This window comes from Leptonychotes weddellii, chromosome 1 (assembly GCF_054177405.1).
Source record: "Leptonychotes weddellii isolate Sample4059 chromosome 1, ASM5417740v2, whole genome shotgun sequence".
Taxonomy (NCBI): domain Eukaryota; kingdom Metazoa; phylum Chordata; class Mammalia; order Carnivora; family Phocidae; genus Leptonychotes; species Leptonychotes weddellii.
This window is the reverse complement of record NC_138369.1, coordinates 56,405,651-56,432,201: the sequence shown is the minus strand read 5'-3', so window position 1 is coordinate 56,432,201 and position 26,551 is coordinate 56,405,651. Positions and strand designations below refer to the sequence as shown.

General features: G+C 50.6%; 1 protein-coding gene across 3 annotated transcripts in view; it reads right to left on the bottom strand.

The window, feature by feature from the left end:
• Positions 1-26,102, bottom strand: part of ITGA9 (integrin subunit alpha 9) — a 333,129-nt gene extending 307,027 nt beyond the window's left edge. For 2 of the 3 annotated variants that reach the window (XM_081824368.1, XM_081824372.1), the window contains exons 1-3: positions 25,675-26,102; positions 9,642-9,769; positions 8,190-8,296 (exon numbers count right to left, since the gene is read on the bottom strand). In XM_081824368.1, coding sequence (XP_081680494.1) covers positions 8,190-8,296; positions 9,642-9,769; positions 25,675-25,859 — 420 coding nt within the window. In that variant the 5' untranslated portion in view covers positions 25,860-26,102. The remainder of the gene's footprint in view (positions 1-8,189; positions 8,297-9,641; positions 9,770-25,674) is intronic. The other variant, XM_081824364.1, reaches the window with a different exon arrangement.
• Between the last annotated feature and the right edge of the window lie 449 nt (positions 26,103-26,551).

Genomic DNA, 26,551 nt, shown 5'->3' with positions numbered 1-26,551 from the left:
GTTGAACCACTGCCCGTGTTTGACTATTTTTGCCTACAGAAAGATTTCAGCATGCACATCATTAACTACAAGTAGATGTTGATGGTTCTTCTTTCAAAGTAGATTTACATACAGCAAAATGCACAAATCTCAAGTATACCATTTAATGAGCTTTGGCAAAGGTGTACACTCATGTAGACAGACCCTAAGCAAGATACAGAACATTTCCATTTCACCCCAAAGCTCCCTCATGCCAGAAAGTGGCTGGTTTCCACAGGCAGGTCAGAGACGGCTACTCTGAGGAGGTGCCATCTGAGCAGAGGCCTGAGAAACTGAGGGAATGGCTGGGGGGGCTCTGAGGTGGGCTATAGCTTGGCATATGTGAGATGAGGCCATTAGGGACAGACAGATCCCTTAGTCAGCTCTCTGACAGCCTCTCAGCACTGGGGTCCAACAGACCCTGGAATGGCAGCCAGCGGCAGGAATGTGGGCTGGGTACATCCTTCCCCACCCACCAAAGAACACCCCCAGCATCACACTCGGACATAACTGCGTACTCCATGTGTTACCGCACAAGTCCGAATATCCACAAGTTTGGTCGGGGTCCGACCAGCTCACTCCGAAGGCGTGCCTCGTTCTCGTGCGCATGCGCCACTCACGTCGGCTGCCTGTTCACTCCGGGGACTTGCCCGGTTCTCGTGCGCATGCGCCACTCACTTCCACTACCGGGTCACTTCGCTCTAGCCTACAAATGTATTTCCTTAAAATACCACATTTTAAAATAATCAGAATTTTTAACATCTTGGTTTCTCTACCTCAAATGCACAACAGGCCACAATGTTCAGCATTTATATGGCCCACATTTGACTTCTGCAGCCCTGGAGGGTGGGCACAGAAGTCCGAAATTCCTGTTTTCCACATGGGAACCCCAAGTGGGCTCAGAGCTAGCAAGTGCTACAAACCGGACTGGAACCCACCATTTCAGGGCCCTCCTCATCTCACTAGAAAACATTTTCCATTTTCTTTTTTTCTTTTTCTTTTTTTTTATTTTCCATTTAAAACTTCTAATTCCTTGGGGCGCCTGGGTGGCTCAGTCAGTTAAGCGTCTGCCTTCAGCTCAGGTCATGATCCCAGGGTCCTGGGATGGAGCCCGGCATCCGCCTCCCTGCTCAGCAGGGAGTCTGCTTCTCCCTCTGCTCCTCCCACCCCATTCTCTCTCTCTCTCTCAAATAAATAAATAAAATCTTTAAACAAACAAACAAAACTTCTAATTCCTGCCTGAGAAGCCATCAAACCCACCGCCTGAGAGAGCTCCAGTGGCTGTTGGGCTCCCAGCCTTACCCACAGGTCCTAATATCCCTGCAATAACCACTCTGGGGCCCAGTGAAATACCCAGGGCACCGAGGGAGACAGGGGCCTCTTTGGGGCCCTCAGATCATCCTCTGGTGAAAGTCACGCCCTGCCAGCCTCTCTGCTCTTCATTCCTTCAAAGCAACCACCCCCAGGACTCCTGACAAGGCCACTCTCTGCCCAAGGGCAAAACTACTGGAAAGGTGAATTTGCCCACACACTCACTGGCTCTTGCCCTAGGACATTAAACTACATAAAACAAATCTCTTGTTATTCCTTAAATTGCAAACCTTCATTCCTCCCCACTTGATACTGTCTTGTGCTCACAGCATGCTTCTCAAGGAGCTGTACAAATCCGTCGCAAAGCATATAATCGCTCCACTCCACTAAGTAGTTGATTTTTTAAATTTTTAGCTCTGACTCAATTCCGATGGCTTGCAAGCCATCCAGTTGGCTGGCAAATGACTTCTATTTTAGCTTATAGACTCAGCAAAGCCCTTGGCTTCAAGGGCTTACTGCATTTTATTGTATTTCTGGGCTGGAGAGACCATAAAAAGAGGCGGATGTTTATCATGGGACATGCTGACTCTTCTAAGGAAGGACATTCTGCATTTAATGCCTAGTTTATTGTCTCATTTGTTTTTGGTTTTTTTTTAAGTGCCATAAACTGTTTAAGGAGTGATCTTGAAGAATTCCTAGAAAATCCAAATATTGTTTTTCACAGTAAACTAAACTAAAATTAAGGCATTCTGTGAGGTCAGAGATCAAAGTGTCAAAGGCAGTATGCATGTAGGAAAACAATGAAGAGTATTTCTGAATATAAATTATAGAAAGAAAAGACTGTTTAGCCCCGATTATCATTATATATACACACGCATGTCAATCTGACTCCTACATTAAAAAAAAATTCCTAGGGACTGTCTCCAAAGGATTACTAACCCCATCAATCTCTCTAAATGAGTTCTGCTGTGAGGGAGGAAGGGGGGCAGAGCAGGGAAGAACAGGAAAAGAAGAGCATTCTCTAAAAACAGCAAGACCAGTCAAACTCAGATTCCAAATAATTCCAAATAATTCCAAATAAGGGGAGGAGGGTCTACCATCACCCCCAAATCTTAGAATCTGACATCTTTCCAGTTATAAGGAATTTTTCTTTTTTTTTGCTTCCAAAAAATAAAAAGGAGAAAATGAGCAATTTCTATTTCAAAGGTCTTTTTTGTTGTATGGAAACAGCACGTTCTTCCCAGGCGGGCGGTGTGTGGGGGGCGGGGGGAGGGGGAGGGGATCTTGGGCCTCTCCCAATGGCTCAGCCACAAAGGCACGTAGGTCCCCACCCCACCCTCTTACACAGATGGCCAGAGCTATTACCACGCCTCGGGTCCACCCTGCACAGCCAGGGCCAGGCCGTGGGCCACCAAGAACAGTGGGTGGAGGGGGTCAGGGCCATGATGCCACAGATCTCCCCTACCCAGCAAGGAACACCGCCTCCCCACCCCCTGCTCCAAGGGAGGACGGAGTGGCCTGGGAGGCACAGGGAAGGGGCTTCTGGGGTATTGGGAAAGTCCGTTCTGAGAATGTTAACCAAATGACAATTCATCAAAGTGAACACAAATTATTTATGTACTTTCTTGCATGTGTTATAGCTCATTAAAAGTTCTCTAAACAACAACCACCACCACCACCAGGAAACACAGCAACAGAAGTAAACGCAGAAATGGACCCTGCAGCTTTGAAAACAGCGGACATATGAAAAGGGGTGAAACAGACAGGGACTGCCCTGGCATTTGGAAAGGACGCAGCATAGAGCTGAGAACACCGCTGCCACCAGAAATAATCTAGATGCTTCCATTATTTGTCGTCTGAGCCTTGGAGATGACTGAAAAGCAGAAACATCAGACTTGAACATTTTTAGGTGCCCTCCCAAATCCAATAAGAGTCCATGCCTATGCCAGGTGGGTTGGTAAGAAATTATTTCTTTTTCTCTATTTCTTAAACTGTCATCTGCACGCTGGGTGTGCCAGAGGACAACGTGGAGAGGCAAGAGGCTTGCCCCTAATGCCGATGCTGTGTCTGCACCTGGTATCATTTGTTTGCTGGGGTGAAAGTGGAAGGTACCGCAACACCTGTGAGCCAAGACTAGCAGCTACGAAGCCAAAGTCAGCCCACCAGAACTGGTTGCTGGGTTCAGGGCTGAGAAAATGTCATTGGTCAATGAGACACTTGAAGCCCTGTCACAGCTTTCAAATTCTCCATCTGTTCTTTAGTTTGAATCAGCACCAGATGCCATTTTCAAAAAGCCCACCCCACCTCCCCCCACTTCAAACCCACCCTGGAATCTAACATTATGTTCCTTGGGGATACAGGTCCCATGCTCACACCCCAGGTACCTCCTGAGCCTTCAAAGGTGTTTGAATAACACCCGTCTTCCTGTGTTTAATTTTCAAATAAATACTTGCCTCACAAAAAGCCTTGACAGGTGGACTTGACACATTAAAGAAAAAGCAAGTGAATAAAAGGCCTCCAAAATGTAAACATGGATGATGTTACCACTCCCTGTACCTTGCTGTCACCTATCATCTCTCAGGCCATTTTACAGCATTTAGCCTCACACTTCTATCCACCACTCACTCAGCTACCAAGAAGGGATGGCAACTGATTTGCTTCCTAATTGTTTTAACAGTGACACTCAGCCCTCATATTACTCAAACACACCTTTAGACACCCCTCCTTAGAGAGATTGTCTCCAAGCACTGACAGTGAAAAGGGTAAATGATGCGGCCTCTCCCCAAGCAGCTTCCATAAAAAAGGAGACACACACACAGGATAAGTAATACATACAAAGGTAACGACATAATGCTCAGTTCCTAATGACCCAAAAGATGCTAAGCTTATTCCAGCAAGCACCGTTACCAAATGACAGGCTTCAAGGAGGAAGCTGAGTCTAACCCAGGGAGGATAGAGGGGGCTGGAAACAGAGAAGACTTAGGGCAAGCCTTTCCTAGCAAGATGGCACATAAGCAAAAAGCTACAAGGACAACTCAACAACAACAAAAAATCCAATTTAAAAATGGGCAAAAGAGTCGAACAGACATTTCTCCAAAGAAGGTATACAAATGGCCGTCAAGCACATGAAAAGATGCTCAGTATCACTAATCATTAGGGAAATTCAAATATCATTAGAGAAATTCAAAACACCATCTTGCACCCACTAGGATGGCCACTAGTAAAGGAAAGGAAATGTGTTGGCAATGAGGAGAAACTGGAACCCTTCTCTTGTGCACTGTTGGTGGGAATGTAAAATGGTGCAGCCACTGTGGGAAAACAGTGTGGCAGTTCCTCAAAAAATTAAAAATAGTTTAGCAATCTTACTTCTGGATATATATACAAAATAATTGAAAACAGGATCTTGAAGAGCTATTTGCACACCCATGTTCATAGCAGCATTATTCACAATAGCCAAGAGGTAGAAGCAACCCAAATAGCCATCACTGGATAAACAAAATGTGTATATACAAACAGTAGAATAGTTTTCAGCCCTAAAAAAGAAGGAAGTAGGGGTGCCTGGGTGGCTCAGTCGGTTGAGCGTCTAACTGTTGATTTCAGCTCAGGTCATGATCTCAGGGTCATGGGATCAAGCCCACATCAGGCTCCATCCTGGGCAAGAAGCCTGCTTAGGATTCCCTCTCTCCCTCTCCCCCTCCTCTTGCCCTGCATGGGTGCATGCTCTCTCTAAAAAAAATTTTAATTTAAATTTAAAAGAAAGAAGGAAATACTGTCATATGCTACAATATGGATGAACCTTGAGGACATTATGCCAAGTGATATAAGCCAGTCACAAGATAAATACTGCATGATTCCATTTATGTGAGTTATCGAATATAGTCAAACTCTTAGAAACAGAGGAATGGTGGTGGTCAGAGGCTGGGAGCAGTGGGAAAGGGGCAAATGTTCAATGCATACAGTTTGTTTTACAAGATGAAAAAGTTCAGAGATCTGCAGCCCAACAAAGTGCACACAGGTAATGCTACTATACTGCACATTTAAAAATGGTTAAGATGGGGCGCCTGGGTGGCTCGGCTCTCAGATAAATAAAATCTTTTTTTCTTAAATGGTTAAGACACTAAGTTTTATATTGTCTTTGACCACAGTTTTTTTTTTTTTTAAGATTTTATTTGTTTATTTGACAGAGAGAGACAGTGAGAGAGGGAACACAAGCAGGGGGAGTGGCAGAGGGAGGAGCAGGCTTCCCGCGGAGCAGGGAGCCCAACTCGGGGCTCGATCCCAGGACCCTGGGATCATGACCTGAGCTGAAGGCAGACGCTTAACTACTGAGCCACCACAGTTTAAAAAAAAAAAAAAAAAAGGCCATGAGGAAAACGGATGCGGACGACTGTCCCTCCTTCTCCAGCACCCATGGGGTGGCTCATTGAATGGATGAAGCAGTAATTGTGTGAAACAAGAGAACAATAGCTCTGCGTGTGAGGAATTAGAGCAGGATTATCACAGCAGATTATCATATCATAGCACCATCTCCACTAAGCACCAGCTCTGCCTTCTTGGCTTCCTTTGCTAACTCGTCCCGTGATCCTCACTGCTTTCATGTCCCCAGAGATGGCCTCCTTCTCAGACTGATTTGCAGTGACACAGAATCCTCTGGAAACAAGTTCTTGGCCACACAGAGGTTATCCATCTGCGGGGAGAGGAAACGTTTTCACAGGAGCAACCTCTGGCTCTCGGGCATCGTGGGTTGTGCAGACCACCACCTCCCCTGCTCTGAATTTCGACCTCAGGCCACCCTGATTTGGAGATGGATCAGCTCCTTCCCTCCTTTCCAGAGGATGGCAGACCAGCATCCCAGGCCCCCTGGGGACACGCTGTCTGGTCAGGGTCGGGCTACTATGTCTGGAAGAATGTCGAGGCTTGGAGATGGTCCAGGAAGCCCGCAACAGTGATTAAAGTGCTGGACATGGAGACAAACAGTGGATCTACAATGGTTCCACAGGGAGGCCCCTCCACATGGGTGACAGCATCCAGCTGCTTCCTCCCTCCCCAGGGGGCCCGGCAAGGGGCAGATGCTATATTTGTGGTGAGAAGGCAGGCCGAATTCACAAGAACAGCCTCTGCCATTGAGAACTTAACACAAAAGTGGGCTCCTCAAAGAGGGGAAGGAGACATTTGGCCTAGATCCATACGGAAAACCTGTTTCCCCGGGGAGAAAATATAAATATGTAAAGCCCTCAACTTTACAGCATGTGAGCCCAAAGGAAGCCTTCAATGAGCAGCAGCTGGTAATATTTTCCCTCCTCAATCTTATGCTTTAATAAGAAAAATCTTCATAGAGCTTCCAAGAAAAGCCAATGAAAAGAAAAGGCCCATGAAGTCAGAATGCTGGTTATCTCAGTGGAGAGGTGCACAAGGGAACATTCTGGTATCAGCAACAGGGATGCAGGAGTGTGGATATGAAAACCCCACCAAGCGGTTTGCATCAGGCTGGGTAAGCACTTTAGAGTTCTACCGTAATAGGAAAGAGGAAAAGACAGAGAAAAAAGTAGACAAAACTTCTGAGGCAGTTACAAATTCCTTTTTTGTTGCCTCCAATAAAACCTTCTGGAGTGATGGAAATGTTTTCTCTGTGTGCTGTCCAACACAGTAGCCAGGAGCCATGTGCCGCTACCAATCACTTGCAATGGGGCTAGTGTGATTGAAAAACTAAAATTTTAATTTAGATAAATTTAAAATGTACTGACTCCATGTGGCTGGCAGCTACCTCACTGGATGGCATAGCCCTAGGCTATCACAAATCTCAAGGGTAAAGACTTTTCTTTGCACCTCCTCAAAGCACCTAATGAACCTGAGCACCTCATATGCACTTTGGGAGCCAAACAGAGTTGACCCTTGAACAACATGGTGGTTAGGGACACCAAACTCTCATGCACTTGAAAATCTGCATATAACTTTTGACTCCCCAAAAACATAATAGTCTGTTGACCTGAAGCCTCATCGAGAACATAAATAGTCAGTTAACACATACTTTGTATGTTATATATACTAGACACCATAGTCTTACAATAGAGTAAGCTAGAGAAAAGAAAAAACTAAGAAAATCCTACGGAAGAGAAAACACATTTACAGAAAATCCACCTATAAGTTGACCCGTGCAGTTCCCACCCGTGTTGTTCAAAGGTCAACTGTAAAGCATGAAAAATAACCTAGATTTCCTAATATATAATACTATGTAGGAATAAATAGGAATATACTACTGATACACACAACATGGATTAATCTCAAAAGTATTTTGAGTGAAAGAAGCCCTACACAGAAGAGCACACACGGTAGATTTCCATTTATATGAAGTTCTAGAAATATAAAAAGTAATCCTCAGTAGTACAAGTCATAACAGTGGTTGCCTCGGGGTGGGACGAACTGACTAGAAAGGAACAAAGAGAACTTTTTGGGGATGACAGAAATATTCTATGACTCAGTGGGGGTGGGGAATTACACAGGAGTGCACCATGGCCAAAACCCAAACTATAATCTTAAATTCTGTGCATTTCATGCACAGTATACCTCAAAAAACACCCACTCACAAAAATGCTTATGTAAGGAACAAGATTTCCGAAGCACTCCTCATACATATTTTGTCATGTTAAAACAACCGTATCTCTACATCCTGGAACAGACATTAAACATCTGACCAGATAAAGAAAATAAAAAGATCAGTCATTGGTCCAAGCAGTAGTCCAGAGCAGGCAACCTCAAGGCCATTCCCCTGTCACTGTGCCATCCAGCCTGCCTACAGGATCACAAGGTCATTCGTCCTCAGAGCACCACCCTCCCGTCACGGCACCCCCAGGAGGCCTTACCAGCACGAGGCCATCAGCCTTGGGCTGCCGAGCCAGGCTCACCCCCATCCACTCATCATCCCGGTCTTCCCGGCAAGTCTTTCCGCACGGCATGCCCCGATTCTTCCCTGGATGAGAAAGAGAAAAGCCAGATGTGCTTTGAGAAACGATGTTCTGCTGGCTGCTTTTCAAAGGGTGGTCTACAGTCCAAATGCTGGTTACCTGCCAGTGAGAAAATAAGGAACTTGGAACAAAGTGAAAATCAACTCCTTCACAATGTCCTGTGGGCTGTTTAGTTGAGCCAATATTTTTTTCAGCACAGGACTTGCTCCGCGAAGGAAGCGGTGCCGAGATTTACGTTCTGAAGCTGACTCCATAATCTGTTACGTACCAGGAATAAGCGGTTCACAAACCCGTCATTTTGAGTATCACTAAAGAACACTGCGGACACCTCTCCCTTTCAGCTAAAGGATATCAGAACAATTCTTCATTTAAAAAAATACAACTAGAAGCTCTTGTTGGGAAAGGATTTTGGAGAAAGTGAGGACCTGAAGGAATTATAATAAAATAGCTCCCACAATGTGCCAAGCACAGATCTATGTATCACCTCTCTTACTTAACCTTCTGAAGGTATCTTAGTCCTGACTTTACAGGCAAGGCAACTGAGGCCAAAGAGGCTATGGGATTTTCCCAGTAAGTCCCAACTAGTAACTGGCAGAGCTGGGCTCTGAACCCAGGCACAGTCACCCGAATCGAAAGATGATGGATCATGTATCTTCCACTGGACCGAAATGAGCTTTTTAAGACCTCTATCCATCATATCTTTCCCTACTTAAAATATAAAGCCTAAGATTGATTTTAATGGCCTCCCCCTTCATGCAGAGCATAAAATCTTCACACCTTACCCCAGCCTGCTGGGGCCTGTGTGAGGCAGCCCCAGCCCACCCCGTCAACCCCCTCTGCTTCTGCTCTCCCGCTCAGCACTCCAGCTACACTCTCCTCACTCAGTACTTTAAAATGGCACATGCTTTCCTTTGCTTGGAGGTTCTGCCTCCCGTAGCTGCCCAGCTAACTACTGTGAATCTTTCCAATCATGTGTAAATCAACTAGCCACCTCCCCTCTGGTCTTCTTGCACTCAACTATTCATTTTCATGTCTCTCTGCCCACTAATTTGTAAGGCCCAGGAGGGCAAGATCTTTGCTTTGTTCACCAATAGATCTCATGCTCAGTAAGTAATAGGTACTTGACACATGATAGATGGATGGGAGGGAGGTAAGAAGGGAGGGAGGGAAGAAGGGAGGGAGGAAGGAAGGGAGGGAGGGAGGAAGGAAGGGAGGGAGGGAGGGAGGGAGGGAGGGAGGGAGGGAGGGAGGGAGGGGAGAGGGGATGAATGATCAGGCCACCCTGAGAAGACAAAGAGGAAGCATGAGGGTACGGAACCCATCTCCACTTTGGCAGTGACATCCACCTACCTCGAGCCATGTCCAATTCAGTGCATCTCCGGTCGGGGTTGGTGTGGACACGGCACTTAAACACAGCCCCAGGGGACTTCACTGAAGTGCTGTACTTGGACTCCGCCTTTGGTGCACCCACAAGGACCCTGCACATCAAGAAGAAAGAACATTCTGTCACAACCCAGTACCAGGAAAGAGGAGGCTGATGGTTAAATCCTCGCCCAGCCATGGGTGGGCTGCCTGAGCACTCACTGAGAAACCACACCCCAGCATTATCCTGTGCTAGGGGGCTCAGGCAGGAGACCCTCCTGCAGTGAACCTGTCAGATTTTCTCCAGGCACATTTAAAGCTTCAGACTGACTGAGAACACATGCAACCAAAGGGTTCCTATCTAGAACCTATAAAGAACTCCTATAAATCAATAAGGAAAATCCAGATAGCCAACAGAATAGTGGGCCAGACAGTTGACAAAAGAAAACCAAATGGCCAATAAACGTATGACAAGATGGTCAACAACATTAGTTACCAGAGAAATCCAAGTGAGATACCACTTCACGCCTACTAGGTTACACCAAAAAGACCGAAAACGTCAAGTGCTGGCAAGGATATGGAGGAACTGGAACCCTCATACCCTGCTGGTGGGAGTGCACACCATTACGACCACTTTAGAGAACTAGCCAACAGTTCCTAAGAAAGAGGAACAGGGGCCTACCCGAGCACCCGGCGATCCCATTTCCAGGAACATACCCCACAGAAATGCATACGTGGGTCTACCAGGAGACATGGACAAAGATGTTCACAGCTAAAAATGTCATGGCCGAACACTGGAGGAGACTCAAAGTTCCACCCGTGCCAGAACGGACAGGTAAATGGTGGCACAGAAACACAACAGCATTCTACACAGCAATGAAAATCAACGAGCACGCAACTGCGGCCACACGCCGAGTCTCACGAATACAGCACTGAGCAAAAGATCAGGCCCGACAGGCACTCACTGTCTGATTCCATTTATCTGAAGTCCGAAGCAGCTGGAATTTAACTGGTGCTAGAGGTCATGCTCTGGGTTACCTCTCAGGAAGAGCAAGGGGGGCTTCCGGGGGTGCTTACGATATTCTATTTGCAACCTGAGTAGTGTCTACACAAATGTGATAACTTTTCTGGATGTGTGTGATACTTCAGTAAAAAAAAAAAAAATTAATAAAAAGTAGGAAATTTAGAGATGGCATTTCTCTTCTATGTCCCCCTTCTTCCCCTTGCCCCCCACCACACACAAAGCATGTATATTTAGGGGGAAATAGGAAAGAAATAACAGGAGGGTAGAATTATAAACCATATCCTCAACCCCAACGCCAACCAGAGGTAGAAGAGTTCACATACGAACAGGGGCAAGAACGAAGCTGCGCATCCTTCATCTTGAACAGGAGGCTGCTGTGGGGATGAGCTCTCCCCCGCAGGGCCCCTCCCCACCGGAGGACAAGAGCAAGAATTTGAAGACGACAGAAGAAACACATTCGGGCTGTGTGGACACAGAACATGGGGGAAACTGGCAACAAGCTCCCCTACATTTGCATGTATTGTTCCCAGAGAGCAGTCAAGCACAGAGCTATAGCACAGAATAATAACTGGTGCCAATCAGGCACAGTGTGTGCTGAGCAGCAAGCCATGTGGAAAAGGCCTTGTAAGGTGAGACTTTGAACAAATCTACACCTGTGTCCAAAGAGTAGCAAATTCCAAGCCACCGCTCAAGGAGAACATGAGCTTCTCCTTCTATCTGGCAGCCAGGAAAGGAGATGCAATTCTCCTCGAAAGGTACTGGGCACATTGTGAAGTATACCATCCCCCACTGGCCTTGGAATAGAATGCAAGTGGGAAAGCGGGCTAGCAGAGGTTAGAATGACCCTGGACAGCCTCCCCGGAGATGGGGAATGCTGGCCCAGGCTCCCCCCACTTTGCCCTGAAGGCCACCTTCACCTTGGGATCATGACCTTCACCCCTAACCTGGCCACAGAGCGACACTGCACCCTGGATGAAAGGAGTGGAGATCTAGAGATCAAACAACAAAAGTCTGGGACCCTCAGATGCACCCGCAGCAGAGGCTGAACAGCCATACCAATCTGGCTCAGAGACGTGGTATCCGGTTCACACGAAAGCATGTGGGTCCTATCTTAATTCCCATGCCTCCGAGCCTGATCCCTCAACGCCCAGAACACAAAGGATTGCTGAGGACACAGGGAGCCAGGGAAATCCACCCTTACTGGAGTGTTTCTTTCCAGGTCGGTCTCGAGAGTCTGTACTTGATTCCGTGCAGGGTCTGAGAGGCACAGGCTCCTAAGCTTCCCGGCAGCCCCTCAGTCGCACCCCAGGAAGCTGCCCCCTCCAGGCACTTGCCCACAGCTCCCGCTCCTGAGGCCTCCCCGCGGTGGGCCCCAGCTGCAGACTCTCCAGGCAGCAGCAGGGCTGGAACCCACAGCCCTTGGAAATCTGAGCAAGCACTTTCCCACACGGACCACACCAGGGTAGTCGGGCTGACTCAAATGCATGATGACACGCAAAACGCAACTCTAGTGAGAAGAAAGCCACATTAAGGGATCCATTTCCCCCCCACCCCCGGCTTCTGGGGCTGAGCTTCAGAGCCACCAGGGCAAGCCAAGGGTTGCTCTCAATAATGCCAGTTATGTTTTCACAGGTGAGAAGAATTAGCAGTTTGACAGGTCGAAACGGCCGAAACATCCCCGGCCTTTCCACGTGTCAGGTTGTAGGAGCTGAGGAACATAAAATGCCTCCTGTGCTCAAAAACCCCAGCGGGACGGGGCTGGGTCCCAAAGTTCCCACAAACTCCAAATTTACATTAGCACAGTGAATAAATGTCACTTGCAATTCATTTTGTAAACATTACAAAAATTAGACCAAGGGGAGAATTATTCTTGTACCAAGGAAGGGAAATGGCTGCAAGAAACAAGCCATTTCTCTATCCCAACCCCCCCGAAATAGCACTGGAACCCTGGTCATGACAGCGCCACTGGGCCAAATTCAGCGACCCAGGTTCACAGGTTATCCCGGGAAGGGACCCTGGAGGGTGGAAATCCCAGGTACTGCTTCTTCCAGCCTAGAGCTGAGACCCAGAGGGGCGAAGTTTGTATCAAAATCTCAGGTGGAAAAAGGATCCACTGAATTGTTTTTCCCTTCCAAACCCAAGGTACTCAGGGGTTCGACCAATGGCTGATCAAGCACTGATAACAATGCTCTGGGTCCAACTCTCCACCAGGTGGTCAGATGAGAAGGTTTTTCCCAAATCCTCTGTAGTGGGAAATGAAGCAAGAGATAAGGGGGTGGTGTAGACACGTATGCGCTCACTGGGATGGCACGGTGTAGCACGAGCTTGTATCTCTGTGTTTACAGAACACTGTGGCTTCCTCCGCAGCCTGGCGCTCTTCTTTACCTAGGCTGCCGGCCAGCAAGACTGCTGCTGCAAGCCAGCCGATGAGCCCATCTCTTCTGAAGTTAGTTCAGCTGGCTCTCTGCCAGGCCGATCCCAAGAGACGGAGAGCATGCCCAGAGTTCAGGACAAACTACCACAAAGATGCCATCTGCCTTTTCTCTCATTATTCTCTGAGTTATAAAGAGACAGCCTGGCCACTTCAAAGATTCCCCCAAATCTTCCCTGGTACTCCTGACAAGACACTGAGAAGTTTCCTTCCTTTGTACAGTTACCATATGGAAGGGCCCGAGTGGCCCCACCAGCAGGCTCCCATCAATAAATCATCAGGCTGATTTGCACCTTTGTGGGCTACTTCAAGTGTGGTCCTCAGACCAGCAGCCTGGAGAACACCTGGGAACTTGATGGAAATGCAGAATCTCAGATGCTAAATCAGAACGTGCATCTTAACCAGCTCTCTGGCTGACGTACCGTCTAAGAGGCACGATATAACCACCTCCGCCAATTACAAATCATCGTGTTCCATTTGGAGCCAGTGTGAACAGATGAATCAAGAAGTGAGACTCTCCTCCTGTCCTAGCCCCAGTTAAAATGCACTCAAACTGCAAAGACATTTTAGGGTCCTCTCATTAATTCACAACTCTAGCTTTCTAATTACAAGGACAACCAGAGGGTATCGGGCACTTGGAGTGGGCACGTGCTGGGCAAGGCTCCTTAAAGGCAGAATCGCATTTAATCTTCAGAGCAATCCTATGGAAGGCACGATTATCCCCATTTTACAGAAGGAGAAACAGGTGGCCAAAGGTAGTCATGGGACATGCCCAAGCCCACAAAGCACGGCGAGGTGCCACATGGCAACATGCACCCCGGCAGTCACGTGCAGTGCCAACCCCACTATTCTGCCCACCCCACAGCAGCCAGAGAGCAGGAAATGGGAGCCAACAAGTGCGGAGCGACCAGCCCCCTGCTGCCAGCCACCACATGTGATTTTGCACGCAAAAGCCCTCATGAGGCTCTGCGGGTGGCTCCCGGGTTAGAACTTCGATTGGGAATGTCTGTCTTGACCAAGGACGGGGCTTTAGAGTAGAAAGAAGCCCTTTACCCTTCCGCATCAGGCTATCGATCAACTTCTTGCTTTTCTAAAACGTGTACATTGCTGGCACAGTGATGCCCAGAGCTCTCACACCTGTCTGGAGATGGGGGCCCATCTGTTCATCTGCCGGCACCAGTTATGCTCCCGGGTGGTCCGATCTCTTGCTCAAGGTAAGCCTGTTGGGCAGCTTCTCATGTGCATTTTACTCAGAGGTGGTGGGCTACACCACTGGTAAGCAGCAGAGCTCAGACTGAAACCCTGGGCATCCATGTCCAAGGGCGTCCTCCTTCCCGTCCTCCAAACTCCCCCCTCTTGTGGCAGTTTAAACACCCTCTATTTTTCCGACACGGCCACCTCCTCAGTGGTCAAGCTGGCTACAAAGACTCCACTTCCACCACCACCCATCTGCTCTGAACCCATCCCTCCCATCAGGAGAGCAAACAGCAGGTAAATGCCCTAGCTAGCGGGTGACAGAGAAGGCCCAAGCTGCCTCCCCGGGGAAGGCTCCTGCCCTACCCACAAATACCACAGCCATGGTTCCTGAGGGCGAAATTACAGTGCGATCGAGGACAGCAACTGGGCATTGAAAACCTTACATGCATTAGGCTTACTTTCATGCATTTGACCCCAACACCAAAGCTTCCCCAGGGACCCACGTGTCAGTGACGTGAGTGGAATCTAATCATTGTGTGTCCCACCGCACTGCCCAGAAACCCCAGGAATCACTCCGCCTCCCTCACTGGGCAAAAAATAGCCAAGACTTGAACAGAGAGAAGGCTGGTTGGTGCCAGGGAGCCACTTCTGACCGCACGGAACCCTCCATTCCCAGAGAGGAGAATCTCCAGGGCCAGTGCTTGCCACCTGGAGCTGGTGAACCTGAAAGGACTCAGAAGCTCCTCCTTTCACAGTTGGGGAAACTGAGGCTCTGACTCAAGCCAGGGGATACTAACTGTGTTTAGGGGTTTTAAACTAATAGTTCTGCTTGAATTCTAAGCTTTGAGGGCCAGTTACTCAGGGGGGTAACATGTAAGAAGCACGGGGCTAACACAGGGTTCAAGTTCTGCTACAACCACTGACAAGAAACTTATCTGAGGTCACATAGCTTAACTATTCTGGGCCTCAGGTTTCTTCCTCTGTAAAATAGGAAGAATTAAAATGTACCTAGTAAGGGTTCTTGCAAGGTTTAAGATAGTGTTTATAAAGTACCTAGGACGGTGCTTGGTACAAAGTTGGTGCTCAATGAAAGGTGAGAATGTTAGTCAGTAGGCCAAACACCCTAGCACCCAAATCACCCCAGCTCCCCCTCTTGGCAGCACTCCCAGGAGCTCCTTGGAATCAGGAATTTATTCAGACCCTCAGCTGAGCTCATAGAAATCCAGGAATGGCTAGGACACTCTCACCACTAGCAGCAGACTGCAAAAGTAGCCATGATTCTCCATCCTTCCTGTATCCATGTCCTTCTCCATGGGGCTTTGCAACTTCTTCCATCAGGAGGTACAGTCTATTTCCACCCTCCAACACCTTGAAAGTGGGCAGGCCCTGTAACTTGCGTTGGCCAACCGAATGTGACAGAGGGGGCATGGTTTGGCTTCCCAGCTTTGGCTTCAAGAGACCATGCATCCTTTTGATTGCTTTCTTGGCACCCTGCCCAGCCAGCATGAGTACAAGGCCATGCTGCTGGGGGACGAAAGCCACATGGAGATGAGCCATCCCAACGGAAGCCATCCTAGACCAGCCGGCCAGTGAGCCCACCCAGAAGCTGACAGCAGACACAAGCATGAGCCCAGCTGAGAGAAGAACCATCCGGCTGAACTCAGTCTAAGCTGCCGACTACAGATTCATGAGCTAAGAAATGGCGATTGGTTTAGGCCACCGAGGCTTAGGGCAGTGTGACGCAGCAACACTGTGGGAATAGAAAACAGATCATCAAGATAGGACAAGCCCCTTCTGAAGGGAACTGGCCTGTGGCACCTCTGCTGTCCCTAAACTGCTCCTGAGTCCAGCCCACTGACCTAGCTCTGCAGCCGAGAACTGCTATGACTGGTTCTCCAGCTCCCTGGTCTCCTTTCCTCCCCCCAAAGGAATCTTACTGCCAACCAGGACCACAAACTTTTACTGACGGCCCTGATATGGGAAAGGCAGGGTGGGGTGACAGAAACAGCCCTGAAGAACGCACCGCCACCTCCTCTCCAGCTCCGTGAGCTCGGGCAAGTCCCCTGGCCACTCAGGACCTCCCTCATCCTTACAAGATGATACAAATGCACAGTCCCCTTCCCAGGACAGCAGGGAGGCACAAAAAGGAATGGCGAATGGCAAAGTGTTGGGGGGGTGAAACATCCAGGACAGCCCGACTTTTGAGAACAGGTAGGAGTTTTCATCTGCCAAGGCCAAGAGCAGACAAATGCTCTCAAAAGAAGCATCGGGGCACTTTTTCTTCCTCCTTAGGAAATGGATACCTTGGACAGGGGCTTGATGGGAGAGGGGACAGCAGCAAGGGTGACCCTGAGAATGGCCAGACAAGCATTAAGTCAAGTCCATCTGGGTTCAAATCGCAACTCTGCAATCTACTTGCTGGGTAACCTCGGGTTTGGCTTCTGCGGCTCACAGTAGCCCCACTGCATCAGAGTGAGCAGGAGCAGAGCACCTCTAACACAGAGAAAGTACTCACAAAGGGCTGGCAATAATATTTTTATCCTGGGAACTTTAGGTTGGAGCAAAGAAAGGGCGGGAGAGGGGTACAATCCAAACGCTGAGTCAGAGAATGAAACAGGTGACTTCCATGCCCAAATGAGACAGAGCAGCTGCTCATGCAGGGTCCCCCTCCTTGGAGAGGCCTCAGCCTGCTGGAGGCTCTGTCAGGGACTGAAGTGTCCTCAGAGGCGGCTGCCCTGGCCAGGGCCTCGGGTCGGGTCTTGGCAGATGCACCAAGAAGCAGCAGCTGGAGAAGGAAGCGTGGTAGAAGGGCCAATGTTCTCCTTGCCCCCCCCCTTCCCCAGAGCATCAAGTAAATGCTAAAATCCAAGAGCGGCAAGCTACAGACCTCTGGGAGTTTTGAGTAAAAGCCATGGGGTCCTCCTGGTGTTTCCTTGTGATAATTTTCTTCTCCAAGCACAGGTCAACACTTTTACCTTTATTCTTTTGGACTAAAATTCTCACCACCACCCCCAACTGTAGAACTACAGACTTCTCTCTCAGACTTGTGTGGAGCCCAGAATGGGGGCCAGAGCTCCCCACAACAGGGGCAGCCTCCCACCTGCTGAGAGAAGAAAGGAGCGTGCAAAGCTCTGGGATATACAATCCCACAGGTCTCCAATTAAAGGAGCCATCTCAGAGCCTTTCTAGAAGCAGGTAGGATGTAAATGAATACACAAAATTGCAGATTTATGTAGAGCATGACCAAAATTTTAGAGACCGCACATAACGAGTGCATCTTACACAGGACTATCTTGTTCATTTCTGTATTGAGTATGGACACTCTGATTTTGATAAATGAATAAAGGCGTCAACAAATGTACTGAAAGCACTCTTTCAGCATCTCAAGTCAGGATGAAGATGATCATTAGTTCCCAAGGCCAGGCCACAGTAACAATAAAAAGAACTACTGGTATTTATCCAGGGTTTCCTACGTGCTGGAGGTAGTGTTCCAGGCTTTGCAGACATCACCCCATTTAAGGCAAGAATGCAATGAGGGAGAAATTATTATTCCTCTTTTCCAGAGAACTGAACAAGACTCAAACAGCTGAAGGGACTGAAGGCCCCCCAAACGTCCCTGAGGCTGAAACAGCTAAATGGGGGCGGGGCTGACCTTGAAGCCCACCCTCGTCACTGCCATGCACTTGTGGCACTCTTGGCAGCCCCCCTTTTAAGGCACAGGAACCACAGGTTTGGTTGTTGCTGGGAAACCAGGGGCCACAATGAAGGCAGAGCCAGGAAGAACCCTACTCCCTGTGTCTGGACCATCCACTCCCTAGGACCCATCATGGGTCCTGCATGCACATGGGTCCAGTCTGCACAATGCCGGTTTTGCTCTAGGCTTTGTACACATCGCAGCATCGGAACACCGGCCGGTCAGGACAGGGCAGGAGGGGCCACCTAGGCTTCGACACACCAAGGGATGCATGGACATGGACAAAGACGGTTTTGTGTTTTTTAGTTTCAGGTTTTGGGGGACACAAAGCATCCTCTCTCACACGTTGGCCACTGGCGCAGAAAGTCTGACTGGGCAGGTTTCTTTAATAAAGTTACAAATCCAAGGGTGAGTCCTGAACATTGGCTGCCACAGCTACCTTCCCCGTCCCCTCTCCAAACAGAGCTGCTTCTTAAATGGGGATAAAGAGATGGTAACAAAAGCAGCCCAGGGAGGTTAGGATGGATATATAGAATATTCCAGAATGTGCTATCTTTCCTAGGACACTTCTATCTTACCCTCACACAGATGTGGTGTGAGAGCAGGCCCTACAAATGTCCCTGGCAGAATCTCTGGGTCCCTGTTTACTCGGTGATCAAGCATCTCTGGAAAGCAGAACCCCAGTTTCCCCCCACAGGGGGCCAGTAGGTCATGAATGAGTAATGAGTCCCCCACAGGGAAGCTACCACTAAAATAATTCCAAAACTTTCCCAGCAAAGCCAGGCAGGACAGAACCTCATGAGACAGATGCCTGGATGCCTTGAAGCCCCAAGTTCAGACTCCTGACTCTGTGAGCGGCAAAGACATACACCCCAGCTCTGCCACTTTGGCCATGTGACCTGGGCAAGCAATGCCCCTGTGGGTCAGTGTTCCCCTTTGTGAATGGGGCTAGAGGGACAACCAGCTGAGACCAAAGAACATTAAATGAGCTGATGCATCTAAAGCATGTAGAACAGTACTCTACACATGCTAAGTACTCAATGGGCCTGGCTGCCGCCACCATGTTGCTTCAGCTGTGAACTGAAACTCACAACAGAAGACCTTTCTGCTCTCCCACAGAGCAGAAACTGGGACCCAGTGAGCCTGTGGTTTCAAAGACTCTAGATTTTTCCCAATCTTGGATTCACTCTCACTTTCTAAGGCTCCCTCAAAAAAAAAAAAAAAGGTCATGATAAAACACTTTCTTCTGCTTTGGTTGGTCACCAATCCACTTGGCTTAATGGTTTGTGGTTCACAAGGTACCAGGAATGAGGGGCTACTGCTCCCTCTGGTCAGGAGCTCATCAGCTGCCCGATGCTTCAAGGTAAGGGGGGGGCTCTCTCCCTCCTCCAGCCTTCACCTGCGACATCCCTGAAATCAGGAAGAGGCACCCTGGGAGTCAGCCGGCAGCTAGAATGCTCTGGAGTCTGCTTTAGGTCAGAATCCTAATGTTCCCCATGCTGACCCAGTGTAATAAGCAAAGGCACAGATAATCCCCATCCAGGATGGCTGGCCGAGGAGCACATCTCATACCTTCCTAACAGCAACTCACAAATGATGGGCTCCATGGCAGCCGTGGAGGCGTGCATCCCCTGCGTCACCTCATGTCGTTCAGCTGCAAGGGGGCGGTCAGCTGACAGTCCCCAGCGGCAGCCCCTTCAGGATGGCCACAGCAATCAAGCTGAGGCCATGTTCCTCCCAGGCAGGCCCAGCCAATGACCGATTATGATCTTGGTGGGGGGAGGGGGGGTTCCCTGTCAAGTTGATAGACACCCTAATCAGATCTACAGCACAGTCTGAGGCTGTCCCTAGCCAGTCCTGCTCTCTGCCCCCGTTCTTTCATAGCCCCTACCCGCCCCCCAGAGGGGGGCGTACTCCTATCTCTGCCTGAGCATCCGCTCCCAGAGGACGCCCACGGACGCAAGCCCCCAGTCAATGTGCACTGATCGCCCAGACTGGGGCAGGCTTTGGACAAGGTAACTAAGCTTCAGTTCTCTGACTGGCAAACTGCAAACCACTCACCAGCTTGTCCCGAAGATTCAACTAAAGACTAGGATGCCTGTGAAAGCCTTTGACCTCTCATAGATAGATGCCCAGCAAATACTCTCTGATGGGATTATCAATTTTTATTTCTTAAAGTTAGAGCCTACTCCCTTGATTTCTGAGAACACAGTGGCTGCTTTTAATACATGTGAAAACAACATTTTCCCTAGACAAATCACAGTAAGAGTTATCAGAAAAAGACCATTTCCGGACCAGCAGCAAGTCCATGGGGAGTCAGAGTTGGCTGGGGCCCAGCTCTTCACACCCTCACACCCAGAGCTGTTAGTGACTGGCTGAGAAGAATAGTCTTCTTGCCCCAGAAGGTTCTCCCCTGGGCAAGACAGCTGCCTCTGCCCCTGCCAGGTTTCAGCACTAGCTCAGGAAACAGCACCCTTGCCAGATTCTCCAGCTCCTCAGGGAAAAACCTTGGAGACCCCAAGAGACACTCTCTGGGACCCCTTAGAACTCGGGCCTCACACACACGCCCTGCCTCCCTGAGAGCTTACTGCAGGGCAGTAAGAACCAGGAATAAGGTCTGAAAATGCGACTTCCAGAAAATCCAGATGGGGAGGGGAGCCACACTCCCACCCGAGGGCCTGGCATGGGCCAGAACTCCGCAAAGACATGCCCTGCGCAGGTCAGGAGAGCGGTCACTGCCATTTCTGGATGTCTCCTCACAAAGACGGGTAGTGGGGGACAGCAGGGACCATGATCCCAGGGTCCCCCCCTCTAGAGGTTTTACCTTCACGGACGCCTCCCCCCTCTGCCCCTCTGAACAACCAGTGCCTGCCCAAGCACAAGCCTCTCCCCCATCAGAGCCCACAGCTTAGATTTTGCCCGGGACACCATCCTTTCACTTATCAGATGGCAGGTGACGTTTCCGTTCCCGAATCCCTCCACCTTAGCAGAGCAGGCACTCCGGTGTCTGACAAGGGAAAAGGCAAAGAAGTCAGCCCCCCTGGCTGTCCACTATTAATCCTGAGCTCGCTTTAAGTACCCCCACTTGTTTTGATACACAAATATGCCAAGGGTTGATTTTTCCTTTTTCTTCAATCCTCATCTGATCTTTGTCTAGCCCTTTAAGACTTAATTCATCGCTCTAAACCGGCCCTGTCCAACACTCTCCGTGATAAGTGTTCTGTGTACGGTCCCATACAACAGCCACTGGCCACATGTGGATGGTGAGCACTTGACATGTGGCTAGTATGACTGAGAAACGGAATTCTTGATTTTATTTGGTTGTAATTAATTTGTATTTAAATAGCCATCCGTCTGGCTAATGGCAACGGCGTTGGCAGTGCGGAACTGTCTAGCTCGTTCTCTTAATTCTCAACCTTAATGCAAATGGAGAACGTTATGTTCTCCTTGGCTCTGAATTACCTCCTATTCCTTACTGAACGATGCTCTGACAGCCTTAACAAAGCAGAAAGCAGGCACGTCTTCCATTTCCGAGCACTTGCTCTGTGCCTGAGCACAGCCGTCTTGATGTGTCCCGGGAGATGGGGCAGGAAGCACGTCGCCAGAAAGGAAGCCAATGCACCCAATCACCTCGGACTCCAGGGCGTCTGGGGCAGAGAGGAAGGACGGGAGGGGAGGGGTGTGAAAGAAACCCGCTTTGGGGGCTGGACGCCAGCCGGGCTGCATTTATTTATATCACAGGGTGTTACAGTTGTCTGCCCTGCAGCTGAAGAACCGGTACACGTCTAAGGAAAGGGGACAGAAATCAGCTTTGTCCATGTTCCCTGGCACCTACTGCTGTTGCTCAAAGGGTGCAAGACGACCCGGGGGCAGGGGTGGCGGAGAGAGGTATAGGAGAGGAAGCTAGCTCTGGCAGGCAGACACCCTCTGAGTGCTGTCGGAAAAGAGGAAACTGAGTCATGTGCATGTTTGTATCCCAACAGAGACAAATGACATCTGTAACACTGTCCAGGATATTCTGGTCCACCTGGCCACGGGGACAACTCACACTGCCTACAGCAAGAGAGGGACCAGGTTCTGGGTCTGGGCTCTTGCTCTTGATGCGACAGGACTGCAAAAGCTGTGTTCAAGCCCCAGGGTTTAGAAAAGCAAGGTCACCCCTAGCTCTTGCAGGGATCTAGGACTTTCTGACCCGTGACAATTTTGGCTTAAAAAAAAGAACTGACAGGTATGCTCGGTTATGGGATTCGAGAACAAATCCTAGCTCTCCTGGCAGAGCACACACACGTGCTTTGTGATGTGTACCTGGGGTCTGCCTTAATGCCACCGACCCTCGGTGGCAGAGCCCACAATGACCCTGGTGCTTGGGCTCTATCCCCGCCCCCTCCAGCACATTCTTCTTGCTCTTTACCATATCTACAACAAATCCTTCTACCTGTAAAAAGGTGTTTAATTAGCAGGCTGCCAACTTATTAAACCACTAATGCTGAATTAAGAAGCTAAAGAGTAATTTCCTAAGAAAGACACCAGATACAAGGTTAAATTAGCATTTTCCTTCTTTTCAAAGTTTCAATGTATTACTTTTCCTTTTCATGTCTATCACTTACTTCCCACACCCATTTTGACTATTTGTGATCTTTTTAAGTTCCCCTCATGTAGATGGCTAAGCTCCTCTCCTGCACTGGATCAGTCCTTTAGCAAATCATTCCAAAACTCCAGGGCCTGAATCAATGCATTTCTCTAAAGTACACACTTTAACTTCACTGGCACTTTAAAAATGCATAGAAAACGCCTCAAAATCTCCCTCTCTGACCCAGCAATTCTAAGCCCAGGAATTTACTCGAAGGAAATAATTAAGGATGTCCGCAAGGCTTTAGTTACAAGGATGTTTACCCCTGCTGTTGCTTATAATCATGAATAATTGGAAACAACCTACATGTCCCTCAAGCGGTGCTAAAAAATCCAGGGCCCTGGGACTGCCTGATAGGAAGAGACCATCAGACGCTAAGTCAATCAACCAACCCCAGAGCTAAAAGTTAAGATAGAGACATAGGGTCGATCCAGATTCCCCTGAGCCTGAATCTTGTAAATTTAGGGTGACTACCTTTAAGAAAATACAAAATTAGGACTATAAAATTAGGCACAGGGTCTTGCTAGGGGACCATGTGAGTTAGGGGCCTTTGGTGGAAGTTTCATTAGCTCCGTGGTAAGTCTAGTCTTGAGAAAGAAAAGAAAGAGAAAGGAGGGGAGGCTGGAAGTCTACTGCTTCAAGAGCCACAGCTGACAAAGTCTGTGCAGCATCATCAGCTGAGAATAATGTTCAAGGTCTAAGACAAAGAGAATTTGGGGGAAGGGAGAGGAGAGAAAAGGATAAGGAGGAAAATACTTGGAAAAAGCCCCAGAAGCACAGATATCAGGGACGTAGCAAAAACTATGAAAAATTAACACAATGTGGGGCAAAAAAAGAAAAAGGAAATGTGCTTTAAAAAGATTTCCATCAAGATTAGTCAGTACCTGGAAAACTATAGGGACAATCCCCCCAGTGGGTAGAGCAGCACGCTCATATGCTCATATCGGGCACAGACAGGGTACTTTTGAGACCAGCAGCCTGGCTGTTGATGGGTTCCTTAGGACCCCGGAAATATCTGCCCCACATCTTCACTGGCACCAAGGCCACGCATCAGCATTACCTTCGAGTTGCACACCCCACCTCTGCCGTATACCCTGGGTGCCAAGTTGAAGGCCAGTCTGTCATTTCCTACAATCGCCGAGTCTATTCCAATCACAGTTTTTCCTCATCTCCTTTTTGAAGCAAAGCAGGTTCAACTTTTTTCCCATGTCAGACTCGTTCTTGCCTCTCCCCTCCCCCCCCCCCACCGTTGTTCCCCACCTAGGGCAGCTTTGACCTGTTGCCGGTCCAAATCCAGGTGATCAGGTCTTGGCCCTTCTCCCCTGAGCTGAGCCATTAAAGAGCCCAGAGGCGCCCAAGCCTGTGCAGTTACAGATCCCACACAGTGTCCCAACTCCACTGCCTACCCTTTTCTCTAGAGTCCCCTGCCCAGAGAAGCCCTTCTATTCCTCACCACTCTCCCCACACACTTTGTGCCAAGGTCACAGTCCAGGAGCCCAGCGGGGGCTTCTGGGATGCGTTCTCCAACTGCTCCTGCTGCATTCTCTACCAAATCCAAAGCCCGCTGAGCGTGTAGGACGTGGAAAAGGTGTTCAGCCTGGTTTGCTTTAAAAAGGGGATTTGGCAATGTAGAAAAAGACAGTCTGGCCTTAAACTCGGCAACTGGGGTAAATTAGGGAAGGAGATGTGGAACTGGACAGGGGCTACACAGGACTTGGTTGTCTTGAAGGCAGTTCTCCTCAAAAACATGATTGTTAACGGGCTGGCCAGTCACGGAGTCCCATCTCCCCCCCCCTCCCCACCCCCTTCCAGAAATGCCTCAGGACAGATCTACAAACCCACTCTTCGGTCAGCCTCTGTCCGCTTCAGAGCGGGGACTGTCCCTCAGAGCCGCATGCCTAGAGCACACATTACTGACCTCGCCTTCCTAACCTGCATCCCCTAAGGATACTCACACTGGTGACCACACAATAAAACCAACTCCAGACTAGTTGTCACCCAGGGGCCCACTGGGCCATGACCTTGAATAGGGGAACTGTCCACGGCCTAACGCTCTGATGAAGAGGTGACCCTTGTGTGCTGTGGGATTCCCAATTGTCCAGGGAAAGGGTCAAAGAAGGACCAACCCCATCTCAAAGCTTCCCCTCAGGGGCTAAGCACTCAAGCACTGTACCTCTTAGCCGATGGCACTTATGGGGAGAGCTCCCACCCTTTGGGACTCTCAGGGAGCAACCAGACTCCTTGACCTCTACAGAACCACATCCCTCTCCTAAAACTTCAGGTGCTTGTCTCCGGGTCAGAGGACCCATGTGAAATGAGGCCCAGGCTGCCCCAGAGGTCACCCACCAGCCTTATCACTCAGGGTCCTGGACCATCCTCCTTTCCAGCATCCTGGACCCTCTCTGCTCACTTCTTCAGAAGGTCTAGTAAGGAAGGAGGGGGCCTCTGGACAGTAATGTGCCCCTCCGGCTGCCAGACACTCACCTCTGGGGAGCCCCACTCCTCCCCTACACACACAGCCTGTCCCCCTGACGTCCCGGGGTCACTGCACTTCCTCGGCGCCACGCACCAGAGCGGCTTGGAGCCGGGGAGCGCTGGGTGGGGTGTCACCAAGAGCTCCCCGACACCGAGGAGTCTGCATCTCGAGTGCCCGGTCTCTTTGGGCCCTGGGGCATTCGGCGGAGGCCCCTCGGGGGCAGAGGAGCCAAGTTTCTTAGCGACCGAGAGAGCTAAGGCTCGTCGGGCTGGGAGGCCGAGGGGTCCGCTCTCGGGGCTCTCCCCCCGCACGCCGGGCTGGCACCTCGGGGAAGCGCCGGCCCGGCCGCCTCCAACCCCAGGCGCCCACCGCAACGTCGGCGGGACGAGAGACCGGCGGCCGGCGTCCTGCCCGCCTGTCGTCTGCGGCTGAGCTGCGCGTCGCCGAGACCTTGCAATCTCCCCCTCGGGACGGCGGCGTGGAGGCGGCCGGAAAAGCCAGCGGCGGCGGGCGGGGGGCCGAGGCGCGGGCAGGGGCGGCGGCCCGGCCGGGGTCGCGGGGCCACTCACCAGCGCGTGTTGTCGTGGAAGTGCTCCAGCACCGCGTAGCCGAAGAAGGAACCGGCGGGCCCCTGGAAGCGCACGGGGCGCTGCGGATCGAGGTTGTAGGCGCCCGCGGGAGTCCCCGCGGCCACCAGCGCTAGGAGCAGCGCGCGGAGCCCCCCGGCGCCCCTCCGCGCCGCCGGGCCGCCCATCCCCAGCCGGCCGCCGCCCTCCGCTGTGCCCCGCGAGCAGGGCGCCGAGCGCGCGGGCGCCGGGGCCGCGGGGTCCGCCGACGGCCGGGAGGCTCCCGGAGGCGGGAGCTCTGCGCTCCGACGCTGGCGGGAAGCGGCGCCGGCCCGGGGGCGGTAGGCCGAGCGGGCGCCGAAAGCGAGCGCAGGGGCGGCCCGGAGCGGGCGGCGTCCTCAGTCCGGCCGAGAGGTCTGCGCGCTCGGAGCGAGCGGTCCCGGGCCGGGCGGTGCTGGACTGCGGAGAGGCGCGCCCGCGGGGTGGGCGGCCCAGAGGCGAGCGGTGGGACGGCGCGCCGGCGCCCTCTGCCGGCCGCGAGCCCACACCCGGGACGGCGCCAGCGGCCGGATGGAGTGGGCGACCCGCCCGGGGGGCCAGAGCTGCAGCACCTCCCACCGAGCCCTGGGCCCCCAGGCCGGGACAGGCTTCCCTAATCCTCCCCGCAGCTGCGTGCTCGCCCGCCCTGCGGGGGTCGCGGGGTATCCCGTTCCCTCTTGGTCTCACACCCACACCAAGGACCAAAGGAAGCCGGGTTAAGGATTGCGTTTATATTCTAGCTCTGCCCATCTGCTGCCCCTTGCCCGTGCTGTGAGACAACGCAGGGGAGAAGAAGCGCTCAACCAACGCCACCTGAGGTTGTTACTAACAACCAGATCCA